General features: G+C 40.5%; 1 protein-coding gene across 1 annotated transcript in view; it reads right to left on the bottom strand.

The window, feature by feature from the left end:
- The window catches only part of LOC128686555 (ATP-binding cassette sub-family C member 5), a 537407-nt gene that overhangs the window by 363445 nt on the left and 150760 nt on the right, over positions 1–23202 (bottom strand). Inside the window, exons 7-8 of the mRNA XM_070084337.1 lie at positions 17947–18086; positions 7302–7492 (exon numbers count right to left, since the gene is read on the bottom strand). Of these exons, the coding sequence (XP_069940438.1) occupies positions 7302–7492; positions 17947–18086 (331 nt within the window). The remainder of the gene's footprint in view (positions 1–7301; positions 7493–17946; positions 18087–23202) is intronic.

Here is a 23202-nt window from a genome sequence, read left to right as displayed (position 1 = left end):
AGAAGTATGTTCAGGTGCCAGTACTGACCGAATTTGTTCCCATAAGGGATATTGTGAAGTAGATTAGTCCATTTCAGACCCCCAAACATACACGTACAAACGCACTTACATAAATACACTTACATAACTGGTCGCATTGGGAGGTGATCGTTAAGCGGGGGTCCACTGTATTCGATTCCCAGCCAGGGTAGAAACATTAGGTGTCTTTCTTTACACCTGTTGTCTATGTTCACACATCAGTTAATGGGTAACTGGGCATTAGCTGACTAGTGTGGGTGTTATCCTGGGACACTGACCTAATTTTCTTGAAATACTCTGCATAACAAGAGGCTTTCTATACAGTAGTATGTCACTGATGTCAGCTAGGCCTGTATACCTTGTACATGTATGTGTAGTAAATAAAGATATTATTATTATTATATTATTTTCTCAGTTGTTTATTGGGTTATCTTATTGAAACTTGGGCAATGTATGATGGAAAGATACTTCTTAACGTACACCAAAAATGAAAGAAATCAGACCATAAATAGCGGAGTTCACTTCTCAGCCATTAGCGGCTGCTTAGCGGTATATTTTTGTATGGTTGTTATGGTTATATTCTCATTTTTTGTCTCATTTGATAGAATGAAAGATATATTACAGAAATAGATATGATTTTGATTGCTTTCATGATGAAAAGTACCTTGAAATTGCGCTCACAGTAGCGAAAATGTTCTATTCTTTAGCGAAGCTCAAGTATAAACAAATGACGTCACCATCCAATACCTGTCCGCCTGCCTGTCCAATAAGTATTCAAGATTATTATTATAATAAAAAAGAAGTGCTAAAATGGCTTGATATTATTTATACAATTACACCTACCATCTGACTTACGACCTGCTCGACTTACGACCACTCGACTTATGACTGTGTTTTTTATGCCAAATTTCTGGGAAATAAACAACTATATTTGTTGTACACAGTGTTTATCCTAAACCTTACAGTATAAAATACAATACTAACAGCATAAAAAGTAAAGTAAAACATGAAATACCAAAATAAAACAATAAAATAAAGTCATTACAAAAATGTTTTGTTGATATCAGTAGTAAAGTTCGACTTACAACCATTTCATCTTACGACCAGTTTCTCGGAACCGAACTCGGTCGTAAGTCGGATGGTAGGTGTATTACAATAATGCAGCAGTTTGCATAACAGTAAATCTTCTATTTTTTGTGAATAAAAATTCCAAAAGGTAAGCAAGAGTAATATAAGAGGGGCCTGGAGCCATGACTAATGAACAGAGAAAATGTTATTTTAGTGCCAGGAATGTCTGCATTGTTTATTCTGGACCCTATTTTGAAATTGGTATCTGTTGAAATTTGTGTGAAATCGACCAAAATGCCAATTTCTGACCAATTTTTTGGGTAGTTGAAATAAGTGAATGGGCAGTTTCTTGTACTCAGTTGACAGACTACATGTATTAGTAAATAAGTTTATTCAGGTATACACAAATACAGTTACACAGATTATCATACACAGCAGTGTATGTATAGAGAACCTAGGATAACCCAAAAAAGTCAGACAAAGTGACTTATTTCCAGTACCTGGCTTGGGCTTGCCATATATGATTTTTGGTAAATATTTTTTTTTCTCGGTTGTTTGTTGGGCTATCTCATTGAAACTTGGGCAGTGTATGATGGAAAGATGCTTCTTAACGTACAACAAAAATAAAAACGACGGACGATATATAAGGGAGTTCACTTCTCAGCCATTAGCCGCCTCTTTGTAGTATATTTTCGTATGGTTTTTATGGTTGTATTCTCATTTTTTTGCACTCATTTGATAGAATGGAAGATATATTACAGAAATAGACATGATTTTGATTGCTTTCATGAGGAAAAGTACCTTGAAATTGAGCTCAAAGTAGCGGAAATGTTTGATTTTTGCTGATGTTCAAAGAACTGTGTAAGTCAAGTTGGTTAATTTTATTAAGTGTATTCTAACCTAACCACTCTATAATCTGGCAAACTCAGTAATCCGGTACACTACAGGTCCCAATGATGCCGGATTTGTGATGGAGGACCTGTACAAGCGAACGGCCCATGTCCTCTCGCATGCTATTTCATTACTTTTTAACAAGTCACTAGAAACTAGCACCTTCCCGAAACTACTCAAGACAACAAGAGTTACACCAATACATAAAGGTGGTGACCCTACAGATGTAAACAACTATAGGCCAATATCAAACTTACCATTGCTATCCAAAATCTTCGAGAAACTCGTGCACAGGAGACTGTATTCATTTATAATGGCACAAAACATACTTAACCCCTGCCAATTTGGTTTCAGGAAAATTAAGAGCACTAATGATGCAATTGTAAAAATGCTATATCTGCTTTACACAGCACTGGAAAATAAGGAATATCCACTAGGAATTTTTACTGACCTAAGAAAAGCTTTTGACACAGTAGACCACAGCATCCTACTCCACAAACTTGACCATTATGGTATAAGAGGTAATGCGCTTGCATATTTCAAATCCTACCTTGCTAATAAATATCAGTATGTCACCATTAAAGACACAGCATCATCAACACGGCCACTTGATACTGGAGTTCCACAGGGAAGTGTCCTTGGACCCCTGCTCTTCCTCATTTACATCAATGATCTTCCAAACGTATCCCAACACCTGAAACCTGTTCTCTTTGCTGACGACATGACTTATGTCATCTCTCACCCTAATCTTGCCACCCTCAACACCACTGTTAATGAGGAGCTGCTCAAAATATCAACTTGGATGACAGCCAATAAAATTACACTTAACATAGACAAAACCTACTATATTATGTTTGGTAGCAGAGCAGGTGCTGCACAACTAAACATTAAGACTGACAGCACTCTAATTGTCAGACATAATGAGGGCAAATTCCTAGGCCTATACCTCAACAACAACCTGAATTTCAGCACCCATATCCAACACATATCAAAAAAAGTATCCAAAACAGTTGGGATCCTTTCCAAGATACGATACTACGTGCCGCAACATGCCCTTCTCACACTATACCATTCACTCATTTATCCATACCTCACCTATGCTATTTGTGCTTAGGGTTCAACTGCAGCAATACACCTAAAGCCAATAATAACTCAACAAAAAGCCGCAGTAAGAATAATCACTAAATCTCATCCTTGGCAACACACCACCCACTCTTCATAGATCTAAACTTACTCCCTGTTCAGAACATCGACACTTACTACTGTGCAATCTACATATACAGGACCTTAAATTCCAATATTAACCTTGACCTAAAATGCTTTCTTGATAGTTGTGGCAGGACCCACAAGCATAACACCAGACACAAACATCGACTAAACCTTTACAAAAATTCAATGTATGTCAAAGGCCCTAAAATCTGGAACACCCTACCTGAAAACTCGAGAACTGCAGATACATTCATCACCTTCAAAACTACCATTAGAAAACATCTTATCTCCCTGATATACCCCGTCAACTAACTACATGAAAACTACCTGGTGGTTCACACTTACACTCACTCACTCACCCATTTGACTATAAGCACAGAAATACGTATCTTAATCTTAAAATAATGATTCCTAACTAGTCACAAGTTTGCCTTTGTTACTCCAATATAGAAACTATGTATTGTGCCAAAACAAAAGCATTCACATTGCTAAACTCACAAAATAGTATTTAGTCACTTACTATTTAGTCAACTTACTCCACAATTTGTAATAATTTAGGGTTAAGAATTAATCTAAGTTTGCCCAAAATGCCTAGCCTTGCTAGGTGTTCTAGTGGCCCCCTCTGTAATTAGTATTTTATTACATGTAAACCACACAATAACCAAAATCTGTAAACCCCGCACTGTAATCCTTATAGAGAATAAACTTTGATTTGATTTGATTTGACCTTCATACTGTCTCACCAACACTAATAAATGATCTTACAAACCTTCACACTGCCTCACCAACACTAAGAACTGATCTTAACAACCTTCATACTGTCTCACCAACAATGTCTCACCAACACTAACAACATATCTTAACAACCTTCACACTGCCTCACCAACACTAAGAACTGATCTTAACAACCTTTATACTGTCTCACCAACACTAACAACTGATCTTAACCTTCATATTGACTCACCAACAATGTCTCACCAACACTAACAACTGATCTTAACAACCTTCATACTGACTCACCAACACTAACAACTGATCTTAACAACCTTCATACTGACTCACCAACAATGTCTCACCAACACTAACAACAGATCTTAACAACCTTCATACTGACTCACCAACAATGTCTCACCAACACTAACAACAGATCTTAACAACCTTCATACTGACTCACCAACAATGTCTCACCAACACTAACAACAGATCTTAACAACCTTCACACTGTCTCACCAACATTGTCTCACCAACATTGTCTCACCAACACACTACTTACATAACAATTATCTTTATTATTTCTACTTTGTTCAACTTAATTCATGAGTCACTATGTAATGCTCCACTTCCTGCTGACAGTCACTATGTAATGCTCCACTTCCTGCTGACAGTCACTATGTAATACTCCACTTCCTGCTGACAGTCACTATGTAATGCTCCACTTCCTGCTGACAGTCACTATGTAATACTCCACTTCCTGCTGACAGTCACTATGTAATGCTCCACTTCCTGCTGACAGTCACTATGTAATACTCCACTTTCTGCTGACAGTCACTATATAATACTTTGCTTCCTGCTGACAGTCACTATGTAATACTCCACTTCCTGCTGACAGTCACTATGTAATGCTCCACTTCCTGCTGACAGTCACTATGTAATGCTCCACTTCCTGCTGACAGTCACTATGTAATACTCCATTTCCTGCTGACAGTCACTATCTAATGCTCCACTTCCTGCTGACAGTCACTATGTAATGCTCCACTTCCTGCTGACAGTCACTATGTAATGCTCCACTTCCTGCTGACAGTCACTATGTAATGCTCCACTTTCTGCTGACAGTCACTATGTAATACTCCACTTCCTGCTGACAGTCACAATGTAATGCTCCACTTCCTGCTGACAGTCACTATGTAATGCTCCACTTCCTGCTGACAGTCACTATGTAATGCTCCACTTCCTGCTGACAGTCACTATGTAATGCTCCACTTCCTGCTGACAGTCACTATGTAATGCTCCACTTCCTGCTGACAGTCACTATGTAATGCTCCACTTCCTGCTGACAGTCACTATGTAACACTCCACTTCCTGCTGACAGTCACTATGTAATACTCCACTTCCTGCTGGCAGTCACTATGTAATACTCCACTTCCTGCTGACAGTCACTATGTAATACTTCACTTCCTGCTGACAGTCACTATGTAATACTCCACTTCCTGCTGACAGTCACTATGTAATACTCCACTTCCTGCTGACAGTCACTATGCAATACTCCACTTCTGCTGACAGTCACTATGTAATACTCCACTTTCTGCTGACAGTCACTATATAATACTTCGCTTCCTGCTGACAGTCACTATGTAATACTCCACTTCCTGCTGACAGTCACTATGTAATACTCCACTTCCTGCTGACAGTCACTATGTAATACTCCACTTCCTGCTGACAGTCACTATATAATACTCCACTACCTGCTGACAGTCACTATGTAATATTCACTCCACTTCCTGCTGACAGTCACTATTTAGTACTTCATTTCCTGCTGACAGTTACTATGCAATAGTCACTTTACTTTCCACTGACAGCCACTATGTAATACTCACTCCACTTCCCACTGAGAGCCACTGTGTAATATTCACTCCACTTCCCACTGAGAGCCACTATGTAATACTCACTCCACTTCCCACTGAGAGCCACTGTGTAATACTCACTCCACTTCCCACTGAGAGCCACTGTGTAATACTCACTCCACTTCCCACTGAGAGCCACTATGTAATACTCACTCCACTTCCCACTGAGAGCCACTGTGTAATACTCACTCCACTTCCCACTGAGAGCCACTGTGTAATGCTCACTCCACTTCCTGCTGAGAGCCACTGTGTAATACTCACTCCACTTCCCACTGAGAGCCACTGTGTAATGCTCACTCCACTTCCCACTGAGAGCCACTGTGTAATGCTCACTCCACTTCCTGCTGAGAGCCACTGTGTAATACTCACTCCACTTCCCACTGAGAGACACAGTGCAATGCTCACTCCACTTCCCACTGAGAGCCACTGTGTAATGCTCACTCCACTTCCTGCTGAGAGCCACTGTGTAATACTCACTCCACTTCCCACTGAGAGACACAGTGTAATACTCACTCCACTTCCTGCTGAGAGACACAGTGTAATACTCACTCCACTTCCTGCTGAGAGCCACAGTGTAATGCTCACTCCACTTCCTGCTGAGAGCCACAGTGTAATGCTCACTCCACTTCCTGCTGAGAGACACAGTGTAATACTCACTCCACTTCCTGCTGAGAGCCACAGTGTAATGCTCACTCCACTTCCTGCTGAGAGCCACAGTGTAATACTCACTCCACTTCCTGCTGAGAGCCACAGTGTAATACTCACTCCACTTCTCACTGAGAGCCAGAGAGCCAAAATGTAATACTCTCTTCACTTTCTGCTGAGAGCCAGAGTGACAGCCATAATGTTATACTCACTCCAGTTCCTGCTGAGAGCCACTATATAATACTCACTCCACTTCCCACTGAGAGCCACTATGTAATATTTGCTCCACTTCTCACTGAGAGTGGTGCCACTATATAATACTCACTCCACTTCCCACTGAGAGCCACTATGTAATATTTGCTCCACTTCTCACTGAGAGTGGTGCCACTATATAATACTCACTCCACTTCCCACTGAGAGCCACTATGTTATACTCACTCCACTTCCCACTGAAAGCCACTATGTAATACTCACTCCACTTCCCACTGAGAGTGGTGCCACTATATAATACTCACTCCACTTCCCACTGAAAGCCACTATGTAATATTTGCTCCACTTCTCACTGAGAGTGGTGCCACTATATAATACTCACTCCACTTCCCACTGAAAGCCACTATATAATACTCACTCCACTTCCCACTGAAAGCCACTATGTAATACTCACTCCACTTCCCACTGAAAGCCACTATGTAATACTCACTCCACTTCCCACTGAAAGCCACTATGTAATACTCACTCCACTTCCCACTGAAAGCCACTATGTAATACTCACTCCACTTCCCACTGAGAGCCACTATGTAATACTCACTCCACTTCCCACTGAGAGTGGTGCCACTATATAATACTCACTCCACTTCCTGCTGAGAGCCAGAGTGACAGCCACCAGGAACTGAAAGCTGTGGAGCCAACGTTAAGGATGAAGGTGAGGATGACCAGTGTTATAATGACATATCCACCAGCTGCCTTGATGTAGTACTGATATGTTGATGTTGCAATATCACCTTTATCCAGTCTTTCCTTAGTGGTCAGTTTACCTTCACCTAAACACAAAGTTCTCAGAATAGATTTAAAACAATATTGGAATAAATATATGTGACACATAATGACACATGACAATTGTACACTGTACACCATACAGTGGTACACTGTACACCATACAGTGGTACACTATACACCTGTACACTGATACACTGTACACCATACAGTGGTACACTATACACCTGTACACTGATACACTGTACACCATACAGTGGTACACTATACACTTGTACACTGATACACTGTACACCATACAGTGGTACACTGTACACTTGTACACTGTACATTGGTACACTGATACACTGTACACCATACAGTGGTACACTGTACTCTATACAGTGGTACACTATACACTGTACACCATACAGTGGTACACTGTACACTGGTACACTGATACACTGTACACTGGTACAGTGATACACTATACAGTGGTACACTGGTACACTGTACACTATACAGTGGTACATTGTACACTATACATTGGTACACTGTACACTATACAGTGGTGCACTGTACACTGGTACACCATACACCAGTGGTACACTGTACACTGGTACACTATACAGTGGTACACTGTACACTGGTACACTATACAGTGGTACACTGTACACTAGTACACTGTATACTATAAGTGGTACACTTTACACTATACAGTGGTACACTATACACTGGTACACTGTACACTGGTACACTGTACACTGGTACACTATACAGTGGTACACTGTACACTATAAGTGGCACACTGCACACTGATACACTGTACACTATACAGTGGTACACTGTACACTAGTACACTATAGTGGCACTGTACACTGGTGCACTATACAGTGGTACACTGTACACTGGTACACTGTACACTATACAGTGGTACACTGGTAAGTGGTACACTATACATTGGTACACTGTACACTATACGGTGGTATACTGTACACTGATAGACTGTACACTATACAGTGGTATACTGTACACTGATAGACTGTACACTATATAGTGGTACACTATACAGTGGTACACTGCACACTGATACACTGTACATCATGCACTGGTACACTGTACACTGGTACACCATACATTGGTACACTGTACACTGGTACACTGTACACTATACAGTGGTACACTGTACACTGGTACACCATACAGTGGTACACAGTACATTGGTACTCTACACACTGATTTACTATACACTGGTATTCTATACACAGGTACAATATACACAGGTACACTATACACAGGTACACTGGTACACTATACACTGGTACACTATAGTCACATGGGTGGTGTATTAATAAAGTATTACGTGACTTGTGTTTTTGCAGCCAAGAAACAAAATATATGAATAACTGGAAATAAAGAACAAAACAGAACAATAAAGTGTTTAAAGGAGCATAAAAAATGCAAGATAATATACATACAACTAATGTTAATAAATAATTTTTATTAAATATTTTTATAAATTTTTTATATTATTTTTATTAACACATCAGCCGTTTCCCACCAAGGCAAGGTGGCCTGATGAAGAAAAACTTTCACTATCATTCACTCCATCACTGTCTTGCCAGAAGCATGCTTACACTACAGTTATAAAATTGCAACATTAATTAACACCCCTCCTTCAGAGTGGAGGCACTGTACTTCCCATCTTCAGAGCTCAAGTCCAGCCTGCTGGTTTTCCTGAATCCCTCCAACAGCACATCAAGTCCTTAAAACCATTTGTCTCCATTCACTCCCATCTAATACACTCACACATGCTTCCTGTAAGTCCAAGCCCCTCACGCAAAAAACCTCCTTTACCCCCTCCCTCCAACCCGTCCTAGGCTGACCTCTACCCGGCCTTCCCTCCACTACAGATTTAAACATTCGAAGTACAGTGGTACCTCAGGATATGAAGAGCTCAAAACATGAACAATTATGTAAGTGTATTTATGTAGGTGCTTTTGTAAGTGTATTTTTGGGGGTCTGAAACGGATTAATCTAATTTACATTATTCCTTATGGGAACAAATTCTTTCGGTATCAGCACTCGAACAGCCTTCTGGAATGAAATAAGTTCATATCCCGAGGTACCACTGTATTACTATTTTGCTCCATCCCCTCTACATGTCCGAACCACCTCAACGACCCCTCTTCAGCCCTCTAGATAATAGTTTTGGTAATCTCACACTTTTTCCTAATTTCCAAACTAAAAATTCTCTGCATTATATTCACAACATGCACTACCCTCAGACACGACATCTCCACTGCCTCCAGCCTTCGCCTTGGTGCAACATTCATCACCCATGCTTCGTACCCATATCAGAGCGTTGGTATACCTACACTCTCATACATTCCCCTCTTTGCCTCCAAGGACAAAGTTCTTTGTCTCCACAGACTCCTCAGTGCACCACTCTCCTTTTTCCCCTCATCAATTCCATGATTCACCTCATCTTTCAGAGAACCATCCGCTGACATGTCCACTCCTAAACATCTGAATACATTCACCTCCTCCATACTCTCTCCCTCCAATCTGATATCCAATTTTTTGATACCTAATTTTTTTGTTATTCCCATCATCTTACTCTTTCCTATATTCAATTTTAATTTTCTTCTTTTGCATACCCTACCAAACTGATTCAGCAAACTCTGCAACTTCTCTTCAGAATCTCCCAAAAGCACAGTGTCATCAGCAAAGAGCAACTGTGACAACTCCCATTTTATGTTAGATTCTTCATCTTTTAACCCCACACCTCTTGCCAACACCCGAGCATTCACTTCTCTTACAACCCCATCTATAAATTTTTATAAATATTTTTATTATTTATAAATGCATTTATGGAAAGAAATGATATCCATAATGGTTGTATAAGTGATATATGGTTAGCACAAAAATAATACATGACTTTTGGAGCAAGCAGGGTACAAATGCAAGGTATTAAAAATAAACTAATACAGTGGTACCCCGAGTTTCATACAGCTCCCAACTCAAACAATTATGCAAGTGTGTTATTGTAAGTGTATTTTTAGGAGTCTGAAACAGACTAATCTAATTTACATTATTCCTTATGGGAACAAATTCGTTTGGTGACGGCACTCTAACAGCCTTCTGAAACAAATCATGGACGAAACTCGGGGTACCACTGTATAAAAAAATAGTAATGCTTTGTAATAAAAAGAGAAAAAATGTAACTAAAAGGGTAATAATATATGAAAAAAGGCTTAGAAATAAAATAGTGGATGCAAAAGTTAAATTTTAAATTGTTGTCAAGGTATAGGCCAGGGCTTTCTCAATTGGCAGCCCACAGTCCGAATCCAGACCTTCTGAGTGTTTTAGCTGGACCATGGGCTTCAGGAGAAAGCTTAGTTAACCCTTTGACTGTTTCAGGCCCCTCTGAAACTGTCATTCTATGTCGCCAAATATTCAAAAAAAAAAAAAAATTATTTTTTCTTATGAAAATGTTAAGATTATTTTTCTGAGTGTTTTAGTCCAAAAAAAAAAATTTTTGCCATCGGTACTTACCGAGATATAGAGCCGTGAAGTTTGCAGAAAATGAGCCGCGTATGGCAACAGCGGCGACTGCCGCTCACCCGGTAAACTTTAGTTTACTTGTATTTGAAGGTTTGTTGTTTTTTTCACTATTTTATTTTTTCACATAACTTATGTGGCCTATGAGACCAAAGTAAGGTGCAATGTACATATATACACTCGTTGTATACAACACAATAAGCACACAAACATAATTATCAATATATTGTTTACAAAACTTGTTTACAAAAACAAACAAACAATCCTCCTCCTCCTCCTTCTCCTCCTCCTCCTCCTCCTCCTCCTCCTTCTCCTCCTCCTCCTTCTCCTCCTCCTCCTTCTCCTTCTCCTTCTCCTCCTTCTCCTTCTCCTTCTCCTTCTCCTTCTCCTCCTTCTCCTTCTCCTCCTTCTCCTTCTCCTCCTTCTCCTTCTCCTCCTTCTCCTTCTCCTCCTCCTCCTTCTCCTCCTCCTCCTTCTCCTCCTTCTCCTCCTTCTCCTTCTCCTCCTCCTCCTTCTCCTCCTTCTCCTTCTCCTCCTTCTCCTTCTCCTCCTTCTCCTTCTCCTCCTTCTCCTTCTCCTCCTCCTTCTCCTCCTCCTTCTCCTCCTCCTTGTCTTGTGTGTGAGTGTGTGGCTTATAATTGTTTTGAGTCAGAAGTCGGCAGCTGTCAAAGTGACATATTGTCTCATTACTCACTCCCCCTCCTGCCTGTCAAAACAATGGGGTCGGATGCTGCTTCCCCTCCTCCATTCTATCTAATTATCTTCCTCCCTCATTCTATATCTTTCAATCTGTCTCTCTTTCTATCTGTCTGCCTATCTCTGTCTCACAGGTACACATAAATACAAGTATACATAGTGTAAATTACCTAGGATAACCCAAGAAATCCAGACAAAGTGCTATACTCTGCTTGAAGATGTGAGTAAACGTGATGACACAGTCTTGTGGCTCTCTCTGAGACAGAGAGCTAGATGGACAGACAGGGAGCTTGACAGACAGACAAATAGACAGACAGAAATGTTTGTGTACCAGCAAAAACAAAGGGAGGGCGATGGTCATGTAATATTTCCTTATCAGCTCTACCCTCGTTTACGCTCATCAAAGTCAGCTCTTATCAGATGTTATCTCCCCTTATCTTGTCACTGTCATGGGGTGGACTTTTTTTTTTCTTGCTTCAAGGGAACAATATTATTACATCATCTTCTTCTTCTTCCTCCTCCTCCTCCTCCTCCTCCTCCTCCTCTTCCTCCCCTCCTCCTCCTCCTCCTCCTCCTCTTCCTCCCCTCCTCCCCCTCCTCCTCCTCCATTGCTTTTGGTCTCAAACTCCTCCAAATCATGAAATTGATCTTCACTGACACTTCCATCTGTGTTAGAGCATCACTTGGGAAGAGAAGAGTCCCAGATTTGCTGGGGAATCACATATTTCTTACCGCTAGACATGCTGAAAAAGGACAACTGAAATGGCATTCCCACAATGCACCACTGGCTTCCCGATTTTGTTTATATGGTGCACACTGACCATGGAGACCCATTCTCTCACATGTGGGCCTACCAGCTTTCTCTTGCTTGATTTGAAGCTGCTAGAATTTATGCGTATAAATACGTCAGAAACATTGGCTCATAAGACATATTTATACGTCGGAAACAGTCAAAGGGTTAAATAACAGGTGTTACCACATTCAGGATCAGGTGGTACATAAGAGTGGGATTAATACAGTGGTTCCTTAAGTTTCAAACAGCTTGCAACTCGAACAATTATGTAAGTGTATTTTTGAAGGTGCTTTTGTAAGTGTATTTTGCGGGGTCTGAAACAGACTAATCTAATTTACATTATTTTTTATGAGAACAAATTTGTTCGGTATCGGCACTCAAACAGCCTTCTGGAACGAATTAAGTTCATACCTCGAGGTACCACTGTACATGGAATGGAAAACAGTATTCTAGCATAGCTAGTGATATTTTCTTCCATTCAATAGTAATTCATATTGGTAATTATCACGTGTGCAATGAAGTTGACTTTTTTGGCATTTTGGAAAAAGAATTTGGCCGCATATGGGTTGGGAAGTCTGGCGACCCTGGTACAACTTTGAATTTCGGGAGAGTTTGTACATTTGTATTTGTGCTAGGTATGATTTCGGGTTTCTCATTTTCTTTTTAGCAAGTTTGATTTTAATATGCTGTGCCCACCTCTTTTATGAATGAGTATGTTAGTGGGGTATTTAGTATTGAATTGTGTTGTGATCAAATTCTTCACATCAATGTTTAATCAAACTGGTTAAAAATTTTCCTCATTCTGGTTGTTCCTAATTTATGGGGAGTGGATATAAAACAAGTTTTATTTTAATAAATACAGGTCTGCCATCACAAATCCAGCAATCAGACATCCGGTTCCATCAGTTTTCGGCACTAATTTTAGCTAGCATAATTTCAAATTTCCAGAGTTGCCACACCAACCTACTGAAACTGTTTGGTGGCGCTACTTACTGCATATGCCATTCCAATTTCTTTTTCACCATTTATTGTTATAACCTGCTTACTTTTAGCCCTATCCTTGGTTTAAATGAATAAAAGAAATGCTTCTTGTTGTGTAAGGCACATACACAGTACACTGTCCATAAAAGATAAGGTGACTTTGAAGCCACTGTCGGTTGCCATGAGCTCAGTCTCGTGATGCAGGAGAATATGCTTTATTATTATGCTAATATCAACACTATGGCTTATTTGCCCATCACAATTGATCTAATATGACATAATAAACAATATGGCTAACATAAAAACATGTTATATACTCCAGAATGAATAAAATTTGGCATAATACTGAGCAATTTGACAGAGGTATGATGATGATATGGGATACAAGTACCATTCTCATATCCCTATCTTGGGGGCTTATACTAGAGAAAACGGAGTATAGCACAGGGCTGTGATATACACTCGTACTGCACCATAAAACTGAAACAAAAGAGCTATTTTCTCTATATAGATTATCATACATAACAGCATATGTGTAGAGAACCTAGGATAACCAAAAAAAGTCGGACAAAGTGACTTATTTCTAAAGCAGTGGACCTCGGTTATCAGCCGCTTCTGTTATCAGCCAACTCGGTGATTGACTGGTTTTTTGGCGCCCGGTTATTGGCTGTTAATTCAGTGATTGGCTGTTTGGGATGCGTCCGTCCACTGGCTGGGGCCGCTTGCACACCAGTTTGGCTGTGTCTTTCTGAGTATGAAAAAGCTTCTGCTCATACATCCTCATATTTTGCTTGTTTTTCATTTTTTTGTGGTTTTTTTGCAGTGCAACTATGAAATAAGTAACCATGGCTCCAAAGAAAGTTCCTAATAAAGTTCCTGTGGTAAAGAGAGTAAGAAATACCATGGAATTTAAGTGTGAAGTGTAGTAGGCATGCAGAAAGTGTAACAGGCATGCAGGAAGTGTAACAGGCATGTAGGGAGTGGAACAGGCATGCAGGGAGTGTAGCAGGCATGCTGGCAGTGTAGCAGGCATGCAGGAAGTGTAACAGGCATGCAGGAAGTGTAACAGGCATGTAGGGAGTGTAGCAGGCATGCTGGCAGAGTAGCAGGCATGCAGGAAGTGTAACAGGCATGCAAGGAGAGTTACAGGAATGCAGGGAGTGTAACTGGCATGCAGGGAGTGTAGCAGCCATGCAAAAGGTGTAGCAGGCATGCAAAAATTGTAGGAGGCATGCAGGGAGTGTAGCAGGCATGTAAAAAAGTGTAGCAGGCATGCAGGAAGTGTAGCAAGCATGCAGGAAGTATAGCAGACATGCAGGAAGTGTAGCAGGCACTCACGAAGTATAGCAGACATGCAGGAAGTGTAGCAGGCACTCACGAAGTATAGCAGACATGCAGGAAGTTTAGCAGGCACTCAGGAAGTTTAAGAGGCATGCAAGGAGTGTAAGAGGCATGCAGGGAGTGTAACAGGCATGCAGGGAGTGTAGCAGCTATGCTGGGAGTGTAGCAGACATGTAGGAACTGTATCAGGCATGCAGGAAGTGTAACAGGCATGCAAAGAGCGTAACAGACATGCAGGGAGTTTAGCAGGCATGCTGGGAGTGCAGCAGGCATGCAGAGACTGTAGGATACATGTAGGAAGTGTAACAGGCATGCAGGAAGAGTAGCAGGCATGCAGGAAGTGTAGCAGGAAGGCAGGAAGTGTAACAGGCATGCAAGGAGTGTAACAGACATGTAGAGAGTGTAGCAGGCATGCAGGGAGTGTAGCAGACATGCAGGGAGTGTAGCAGGCAGGAAGAAAGTGTAGCAGGCATGTAGGAAGTGTAGCAGGCATGCAGGAAGTGTAGAAGACATGCAGGAAGTGTAGCAAGCATGCAGGAAGTGTAACAGGCATGCAGGAAGTGTAACAGGCATGCAAGAAGTGTAACAAGCATGCAGGGAGTGTAACAGGCATGCAGGGAGTGTAGCAGACATGCTGGGAGTGTAGCAGACATGCAGGAAGTGTAGGAGGTATGCAGGAAGTGTAGAAGGCATGAAGGAAGTGTAGCAGGCATGCAGGAAGTGTAGCAGACATGCTGGAAGTGTACAAGACATGCAGGAAGTGTAGCAGGCATGCAAGAAGTGTTACAGGCATGCAAGGAGTGTAACGGGTATGCAGGGAGTGCAACAGTCATGCAGGAAGTGTAGCAGACATGCAGGAAGTGTAGCAGACATTCCAGAAGACAGAATTAGTCTTCAATAAAGGTATTTAATACTGATTTAATTGTTAAAAAATTATTTTTTGTTGAATATTTTTGTCTGGAATGGATTAATTGTAATTACATCAATGCTTATGAGAAATATTATTTCGGTTTTCGGCCATTTTGCTTTTAGGCCGAGCTTCTGGAATGGATTGCGGCCAATAACCGAGGTTTCACTTTACCTGGCATGGGCTTGCCATATATGATTTTTGGTAAATAATTTTTTTCTCAGTTGTTTGTTGGGTTATCTTATTGAAACTTGGGCAATGTATGATGGAAAGATGCTTCTTAATGTACACCAAAAAGAAAAAAATATCAGACAATAAATAATGGAGTTCACTTCTCAGCTATTAGCTGCCCCTTAGTGATATATTTCTGTATGATTTTTATGGTTGTATTCTCGTATTTTTGGTCTCAATTGATAGAATGGAAGATATATTACAGAAATAGATTTGATTTTGATTGGTTTCATGACAAAAAATACCTTGAAATTGAGCTCAAAGTAGTGGAAATGTTCAATTTTTGCTGATGTTCAACGAACTCTCTTGTGTAAGTCAAGTTGGTTAACTTTATTAAGTGGATTCTAACCTAACCACTCTGTAATTTGGCAAACTCAATAATCCGGCACTCTACAGGTTCCAACGATGCCAGATATGTGATGGCGGACTGGTAGAGATATATTTCAGTAATATATACATTTCATAATACAGAGGACAACTGCTTCACCAAGCTTGTTTATTAAATTAAATTGACTGATATTTTCATATTTATTATGCTATTATTTTACAGTCTAAATATGACTTCTAGTTTTGGGGATTTCTAATGTTCCAGATCCTCTCCAAGATACAATACTACGTGCCGCAAACTGCCCTTCTCACACTATACCATTCACTTATATATCCATACCTCACCTATGCTATCTGTGCTTGGGGTTCAACTGCAGCAACACACCTAAAGCCAATAATAACCCAACAAAAAGCCGCAATAAGAATAATCGCTAAATCCCATCCCTGGCAACACTCCCCCCCACTCTTCATAGATCTAAACTCACTCCCTGTTCAGAACATCCACACTTACTACTGTGCAATCTATATCTACAGGACCTTAAATTCCAATATTAACCTTGACCTAAAACGCTTTCTTGATAGTTGTGACAGGATCCACAGGCATAACACCAGACACAAACATCTCTATGACATTCCCCGTGTTCGACTAAACCTTTACAAAAATTCAATGCATTTCAAAGGACCTAAAATCTGGAACACCCTACCTGAAAACTCTAGAACTGCAGACACATTCATCACTTTCAAAACTACAGTTAGAAAACATCTTATCTCCCTGATACACCCCAACAACTAACTACATGATAACCACCTGGTGGTTCACAATTACACTCACTCACCCCCTGACTATAAATCCAGAAATACTAATCTTAATCTTAAAATAATAAATTCTAACTAGTCATAAGTTTGCCTATGATACTCCAATATAGACACTTCATTGTGCCAAAACAAAAGCATTCACATTGCTAAACTCACAAATTATGATGTAGTCACTTAGCCTTAATACCATAATCTGTAAGGATTTAATGTTAAGAATTAATCTAAGTCTGCCTGAAATGCCTAGCCATGCTAGGTGTCCTAGTGGCCCCCTCTGTAATTAGTATTTTATAACATGTAAACCACACAATACCCAAAACCTGCAAACCCCACATTGTAACCCTTATAGAGAGTAAACTTGAATTGAATTGAATTGAATTGATATTTATTTCCATATCAAATGATTTGTTTTACTAAACTAATAAATTAACTGACAAACAGGGCAGGAAACTTAGGTAATATACCATCATCATTAAAGTATAAGAAAGCAGGTCCTGTGATATTACCCTCCACTGAAACACTGTTTAACAAATCTCAAGACTCCCAAACATTGCCATCCATACCTAAAATAGTAAGGGTTACCTCTATACTTAAAGCTGGAGAGACAATCCACGGAAACAATTACTGGTTGATACCTAACTTGACACTCTTCTGAAATACTGAAAAAACTAAATCATAAAACATAAATGAACCAACTTTTTCCTAGTGTTCCACAATACATATCCTCAACTCCTACCAGTTTGATGAGGTAATAAAAAAGTGTGAATGACCCAATTACAAACATGCTCAACTTTATTTATGGAGTGTCATAATGAATCAAATGGTTGGCACAGTGTTAAGATTCACTACCAGAGAGTGTTAGCACCTACCTTCATCAATATTGCTGTGATGTACATGAGTGCTGCCTGCACCTCCGTCAGCAAGGTAGCTGTATGAACTACTCTGGTCACTCTCCTGTGACATAACTGAGTCTTGTCGTACTCTCACACTTTCCAAAGGTGAACTTGTTCTACAATGGGAAAAAACAGAGATTTAATAGGCGGTAATTGTTACGTTGTTATGTCCCTTATTACTTTGATAGTAAGGTTCTCACTACATGTTCTAGTGTGGGGTAGCTTTTTGCTTAATGGCCTTATCTGTCTAGAGGTAATACATCATGGCTGATCATCCTGAGTGTCTCTGATATCCTTTCACCAGCCCTCTTCACAGGTTATGTAAACTACAACTATAAAAATATAACTGTATTCTAAATAGATATGTACAGAATATACAATTACAGCCTCACATATTCAAAACAAAAATCTACACACTCCTTAGCTGCTCTCCCACATGCTGCATCTCAGCAACTTTGCCCTTCTCTCTTCATGACTAATCTCTGGGCTAACCAGTGTTTTGACACACTTTAGTCACCCTGGGTATGGTGGCCACAACTTAAGTTATAAAAACTCACCCCTGGAGTACACATAATACCCCAAAAAAATAGAAGACCCAGAGATCCTGCCAGGTTGAAGGCCAGCAACAGAGAGAGAGAGAGAGGGAGGGAGGAGCCTAGCTAAGCTCTTCTCACACCAACAAAAGACTGTTGCCAAGCACAATTCTCCAGTTACCACACTTCTACCACACCTTAATTTTACATTTACAAAAAGAATTACAACTTTAAACTACTTATTTAAATTGTGTGTTTGTGTATCTATAGTATAACCTATTATATTGAGAAAAATAGGCTTGACCCAGCTGCCTCTCAGTCATAAGGGTGATCTGCCCTTATGACATTTAGAGCTAAGTCCCCATCAATTCAATATAATTAGGTATTCCAGAGTAACTGTTACTTATAAATACATGTTGGGTCCTATAGCCCCATTATACCCCCACCTCCAGACGAAGTCTCACAAAAGCTAGCCATGTCCCTCAGGATACGGCTAGTAAAAGTATATTGCTTAAGTCTGAAGGCGGTAAGCAAGACTACTAGAAATGCTACATATTTCCCAGCACCCTAACTACTCTTCACTTTACTGTTATTTACAACATATTGCAGAATTTTTTAGAAAAGCATTTTAACCATACCCATATACTCAAGGGTGTAACTATTTACAATTTTAGTGGCTTTTAAAAACAATACACATTACAATGCAAGAATTGCACACAATGTCCACTGTGAAAGCCTGCACCAACATGCCTGTGCCTCTGCTGCGGTAATCCCGCAAGCAACTGGTACTCCAGGGTGGCATCTTCCTGATCAGGAGACGAGAGTGGAGCCAAACCCAGAGCAGTCAGGTGTACACCAGGCAGGAAACTTCACAAAACACGTCAAGGTGTCTCTCACTTGGTGGCCGAACCAAACAGTGAGACTTCCAGTCAACGCTCACAATCCGTAACATGGTCAGGCACTCAAGCCCATCTTCCGAGGTCCCACTCCACACAGATCCTCCAAACTTATGAAGAGGAGGCTGACATAGAACATGAAGGGGTCCAAGGGACCACAAAGGCAAATCGTCGGGCCGTTTTGTATATATAGCACACAAAGACACAACTTATCATATACCTTCCTGAACGTCTCATGTTACCGAAGGTTGTCAACAACTGCCTCAACTCACATTTACATATACTACACTGACCCTCATCACACTTTTGGCTCCGACCCGACTCCTTCACAGTCAGATGGCTGGTAGAGAGTACTCAGGCTCGCTGAGAGTTCACCACTGCAAAAACAACAAGGTCAGCACATGACAAACACTATGTACAAAGTACGCTCCATGCATCTACATGAAACATCTAGAGAGAGCATCAGCAACCACATTCTCTGAGCCTTTTATATATTTAACTTCAAAATTAAAAGGCTATAGGAACAAAGCCCATTTTAAGAGTCTGATTTTAGTCACCATACACAGGAACAGGATGAAGAGATCCTGAGGCATATACAAATGCTGAATAGCCAGCCCCAAAATGAAAATTTTCTTTCCTGTGGTAAAATGTTGACATTTAAACTTAGAAGGTTGTTCATAGATAGTAACAGTTCTGCAACCTCTCGCAGTAAAACAACAAACACCAAAGACATCTCTTTGCACCCAGGTTGGATACATCAAGTTTACACAAATACCATCACGTTCCATCTCACACACAAATTTTAAGCACACAATGAACACAATTTGCATTACACACATGAAAATGGTACTGGAACACAGGCCATGGAAATCACATCCTCCTGCCCCATGTTTTAGTTTATTTAAAATGTTTGCATCTCTTACTGCATCAGTATCAATCTTTCTAATCCTGTAAACCTTAGTTGTTAAATGTACCTTGTGGTAGTCAGTGCATATGCCCAGGGTGCCATCTACTTTGGGAACCATGAAGCATGGGAATGCCCACTGATTCTCACTAAGCACTACAAACTGGTGTTGGAAGAATTTCACTTCTTCCTCCATATCCAATTTTTCATACAGATTTTTCTCACACAAAAGTTGTTGAATTGGTTTAGCTTCCTTAACAATTTCTTCATGGAGCTTCAACTTTTCCCCATTACTGACATCCCAAAACTTTATAAGGTTCCAAGGTGGCTGAGCCAACTCTCCAACATTTTTCTCATTATACCCAAGCATGCATTTCCCAAAATCTTTTACACACATGTTATTTCTTAAATACGCTTTTGCTATTTCATACAGATTACTGTTTTGCACCCCTTTACATTCCATTAAAACATTGGCCTCTCTGAATTTTTGACAACTTCAAACCCTTTGACCAGTTACTGTGTATATTATACTCATTGTTTTCTTGCTTGGGGGTGTGGGTTTTATATCTAACCCCTGGGAACTTCTCCCACAACATGTTCAGGTCACAGCAACTTGCCATACAGATTTTCACATAAACTGGCTCCAGTATCAGCACTTCCTCTACAGACTCCAGAGCATTATGGTCCCACATCATCATCCTGGTCTGGTTGATGGGCACGTTCACTGGTACCATCCACCTCCTATGAGCCAGTGTCTGAAACAGAAAAAGCTCCTAGGGGGGAGGATCACCATCCTCCCCAAGCCAATAGCTCAGAGATTCCAGAGTGCTTCCCCACTCAGCAAATACAAAGAAAGGGATCCACTCATCCTAGTTGTTAGTATTGTCTATACCATAGGCTTGCATCATTGTCTTGAGGGTTTGATGTAATTTCTCTATTTCCCCTTGAGATGGAGAGTGATAGGCAGTTGAAAACTGAGGCTCTACTTTTAATCCCTTTAAAACATTTCTAAAAGACTGAGGTAAAGTTAGGCCCTTGGTCTTTTTTGCACCTCTTGAGGAAAACCAACATGAAAAAAGAACTTCATCAAAACCCTTAGGGCTACATGAGCAGTTATCTCATGTAGAGGGACTGCTTCCAGGTACCTGGTAACGGAGCAAATAATTGTGAGTAAATAATCATTTCCCAGTTTGGTCCTTGGGAATTGACCAAGCACATCTACTACCAGCTTGCTGAAGGGTTCACCTGATTCCGAAATAGACTGGAAGGAAGGAACAGGTTTAATGCTTTGACTAGGTCTCCCTATAAACTCAGAGACATGATAGGTCTCAATATACTCTCTGACAGTCTCCCACAGATGAGACCAGAAGAAATGCCTGGAAACCTTGGACATCACCATCTGGGGACAAAACCCTTGTTCTCCTTCCATCGATACTGCGAACAGAGGTGAATTCTTTGTAAGAGTTTCCTCCCTGAAATGAAAACACTTATTTAATTGTAAAATCTCTTCCTCAGCAACAGCTGAGGCTCTGATCAGCTTAAGAGTGACATTTTCCTGCACAGAAATTAATTGCACCCTAGCAGGTGCAGCCTCTCTCACACTATTTAACTGATCCATTCTCCAATCATGCTCAGCTCTGGCTGGAACATCCTTTTCTTCAGTTGACTGCAGTTCAACATCAGAAAGCAGAGTTACCAAACTTAAGCCCTCACCATCCTCAAGAGAAATATGAAGACTGTTGGTAGCATGATCATGAGCCATACTTCTCATGGTGGAATCATCAGGGAGAAGGTCTGGCAGGGTTTTCCTAGTCTTTTACTCCCAACATTTGGGACTTGGTTTCCCCCAAACTAGTTGTTCCTCACTGTCTAACAGGCCCATAACATTGTTCCCTAATAAGAGGTTGACCCCTTCGAAGGGAATTTCATCTGAGATACCTACAGGGATATAGCCAACTTGGTATGCAGATTCTACCCACAATTTGTGAACAGGTGTCCTTATGGCTGAACCCATAATACCCTTCAACAATATATCTACCCCAGTATAGGTATCCTTAGACACTGGCAGCATTCCTGCATGTAGCAAGGAGTAGGTGCTACATCCATCTCTCAAGGACAATATGTTCTCAACTCTGCCTACATCCTTTTGCAAACCAACTGTGGATCTACTAAAAAATATACACATCCTGGGGTCTAGATCCAAAGGTTCCTCCTCACCTTGCCTTGAAGACCTAATGCAGGCAACTGGATGTATCTCTGCAGTTAGGGTCCCCTGGGATGATTCCTCCCTTTCCTGATCTCGCCGTCTTGACCAGCAAAACTTTTGTGTGTGTCCAGTTTTGTTACAGCAGTAACAGATAAAACTCTTAACGGTATTTTTACCATTTGGTGTAGGACTGGTACTGTTTACTCGAGGACCTGAAACATTATCTGATTATCTAGGTAAAATTTGAGCTCCAGCTGACTTACCTTTTCCTTCTATTTTAGAGGGTGCCTCAGCCTTCATTTGTCCCTGAAAAATTATTGTCCCACTTACCTTTATGACCATAGGACTTGGAATAAGGTATAGAATGAGTAGGGAAATTTTCAGAAGGAGCATGACTGTTTTTACTTACCAATTCCCTGCGAGCCAGGAATCAGTCACCTAGATCCAGTGCTTCTGAAAGATTATCTGGGTTTTTGTCCTCCAGATACTCTCTGAGGTCAACAGGGATTGTATTGTACAATTCCTCATGAACCATCAGATCTACTAATTTGTTATAGTCTTTATTAACTCCTTTGGAACAAACCCATTTCTTAAAAAGGAACAGTTTCTCATTCCCAAACTCAGTTAAGGTCTGCCCATCCTGAAATTTTTGATTCCTGAACTTTTGTCTATATTTCTCAGGTATCATTTGGT

This window comes from Cherax quadricarinatus, chromosome 12 (genome assembly GCF_038502225.1).
Source record: "Cherax quadricarinatus isolate ZL_2023a chromosome 12, ASM3850222v1, whole genome shotgun sequence".
Classification (NCBI taxonomy): domain Eukaryota; kingdom Metazoa; phylum Arthropoda; class Malacostraca; order Decapoda; family Parastacidae; genus Cherax; species Cherax quadricarinatus.
Note: the sequence above shows the minus strand (reverse complement) of the source record. Positions and strands in the feature narration are given on the sequence as shown.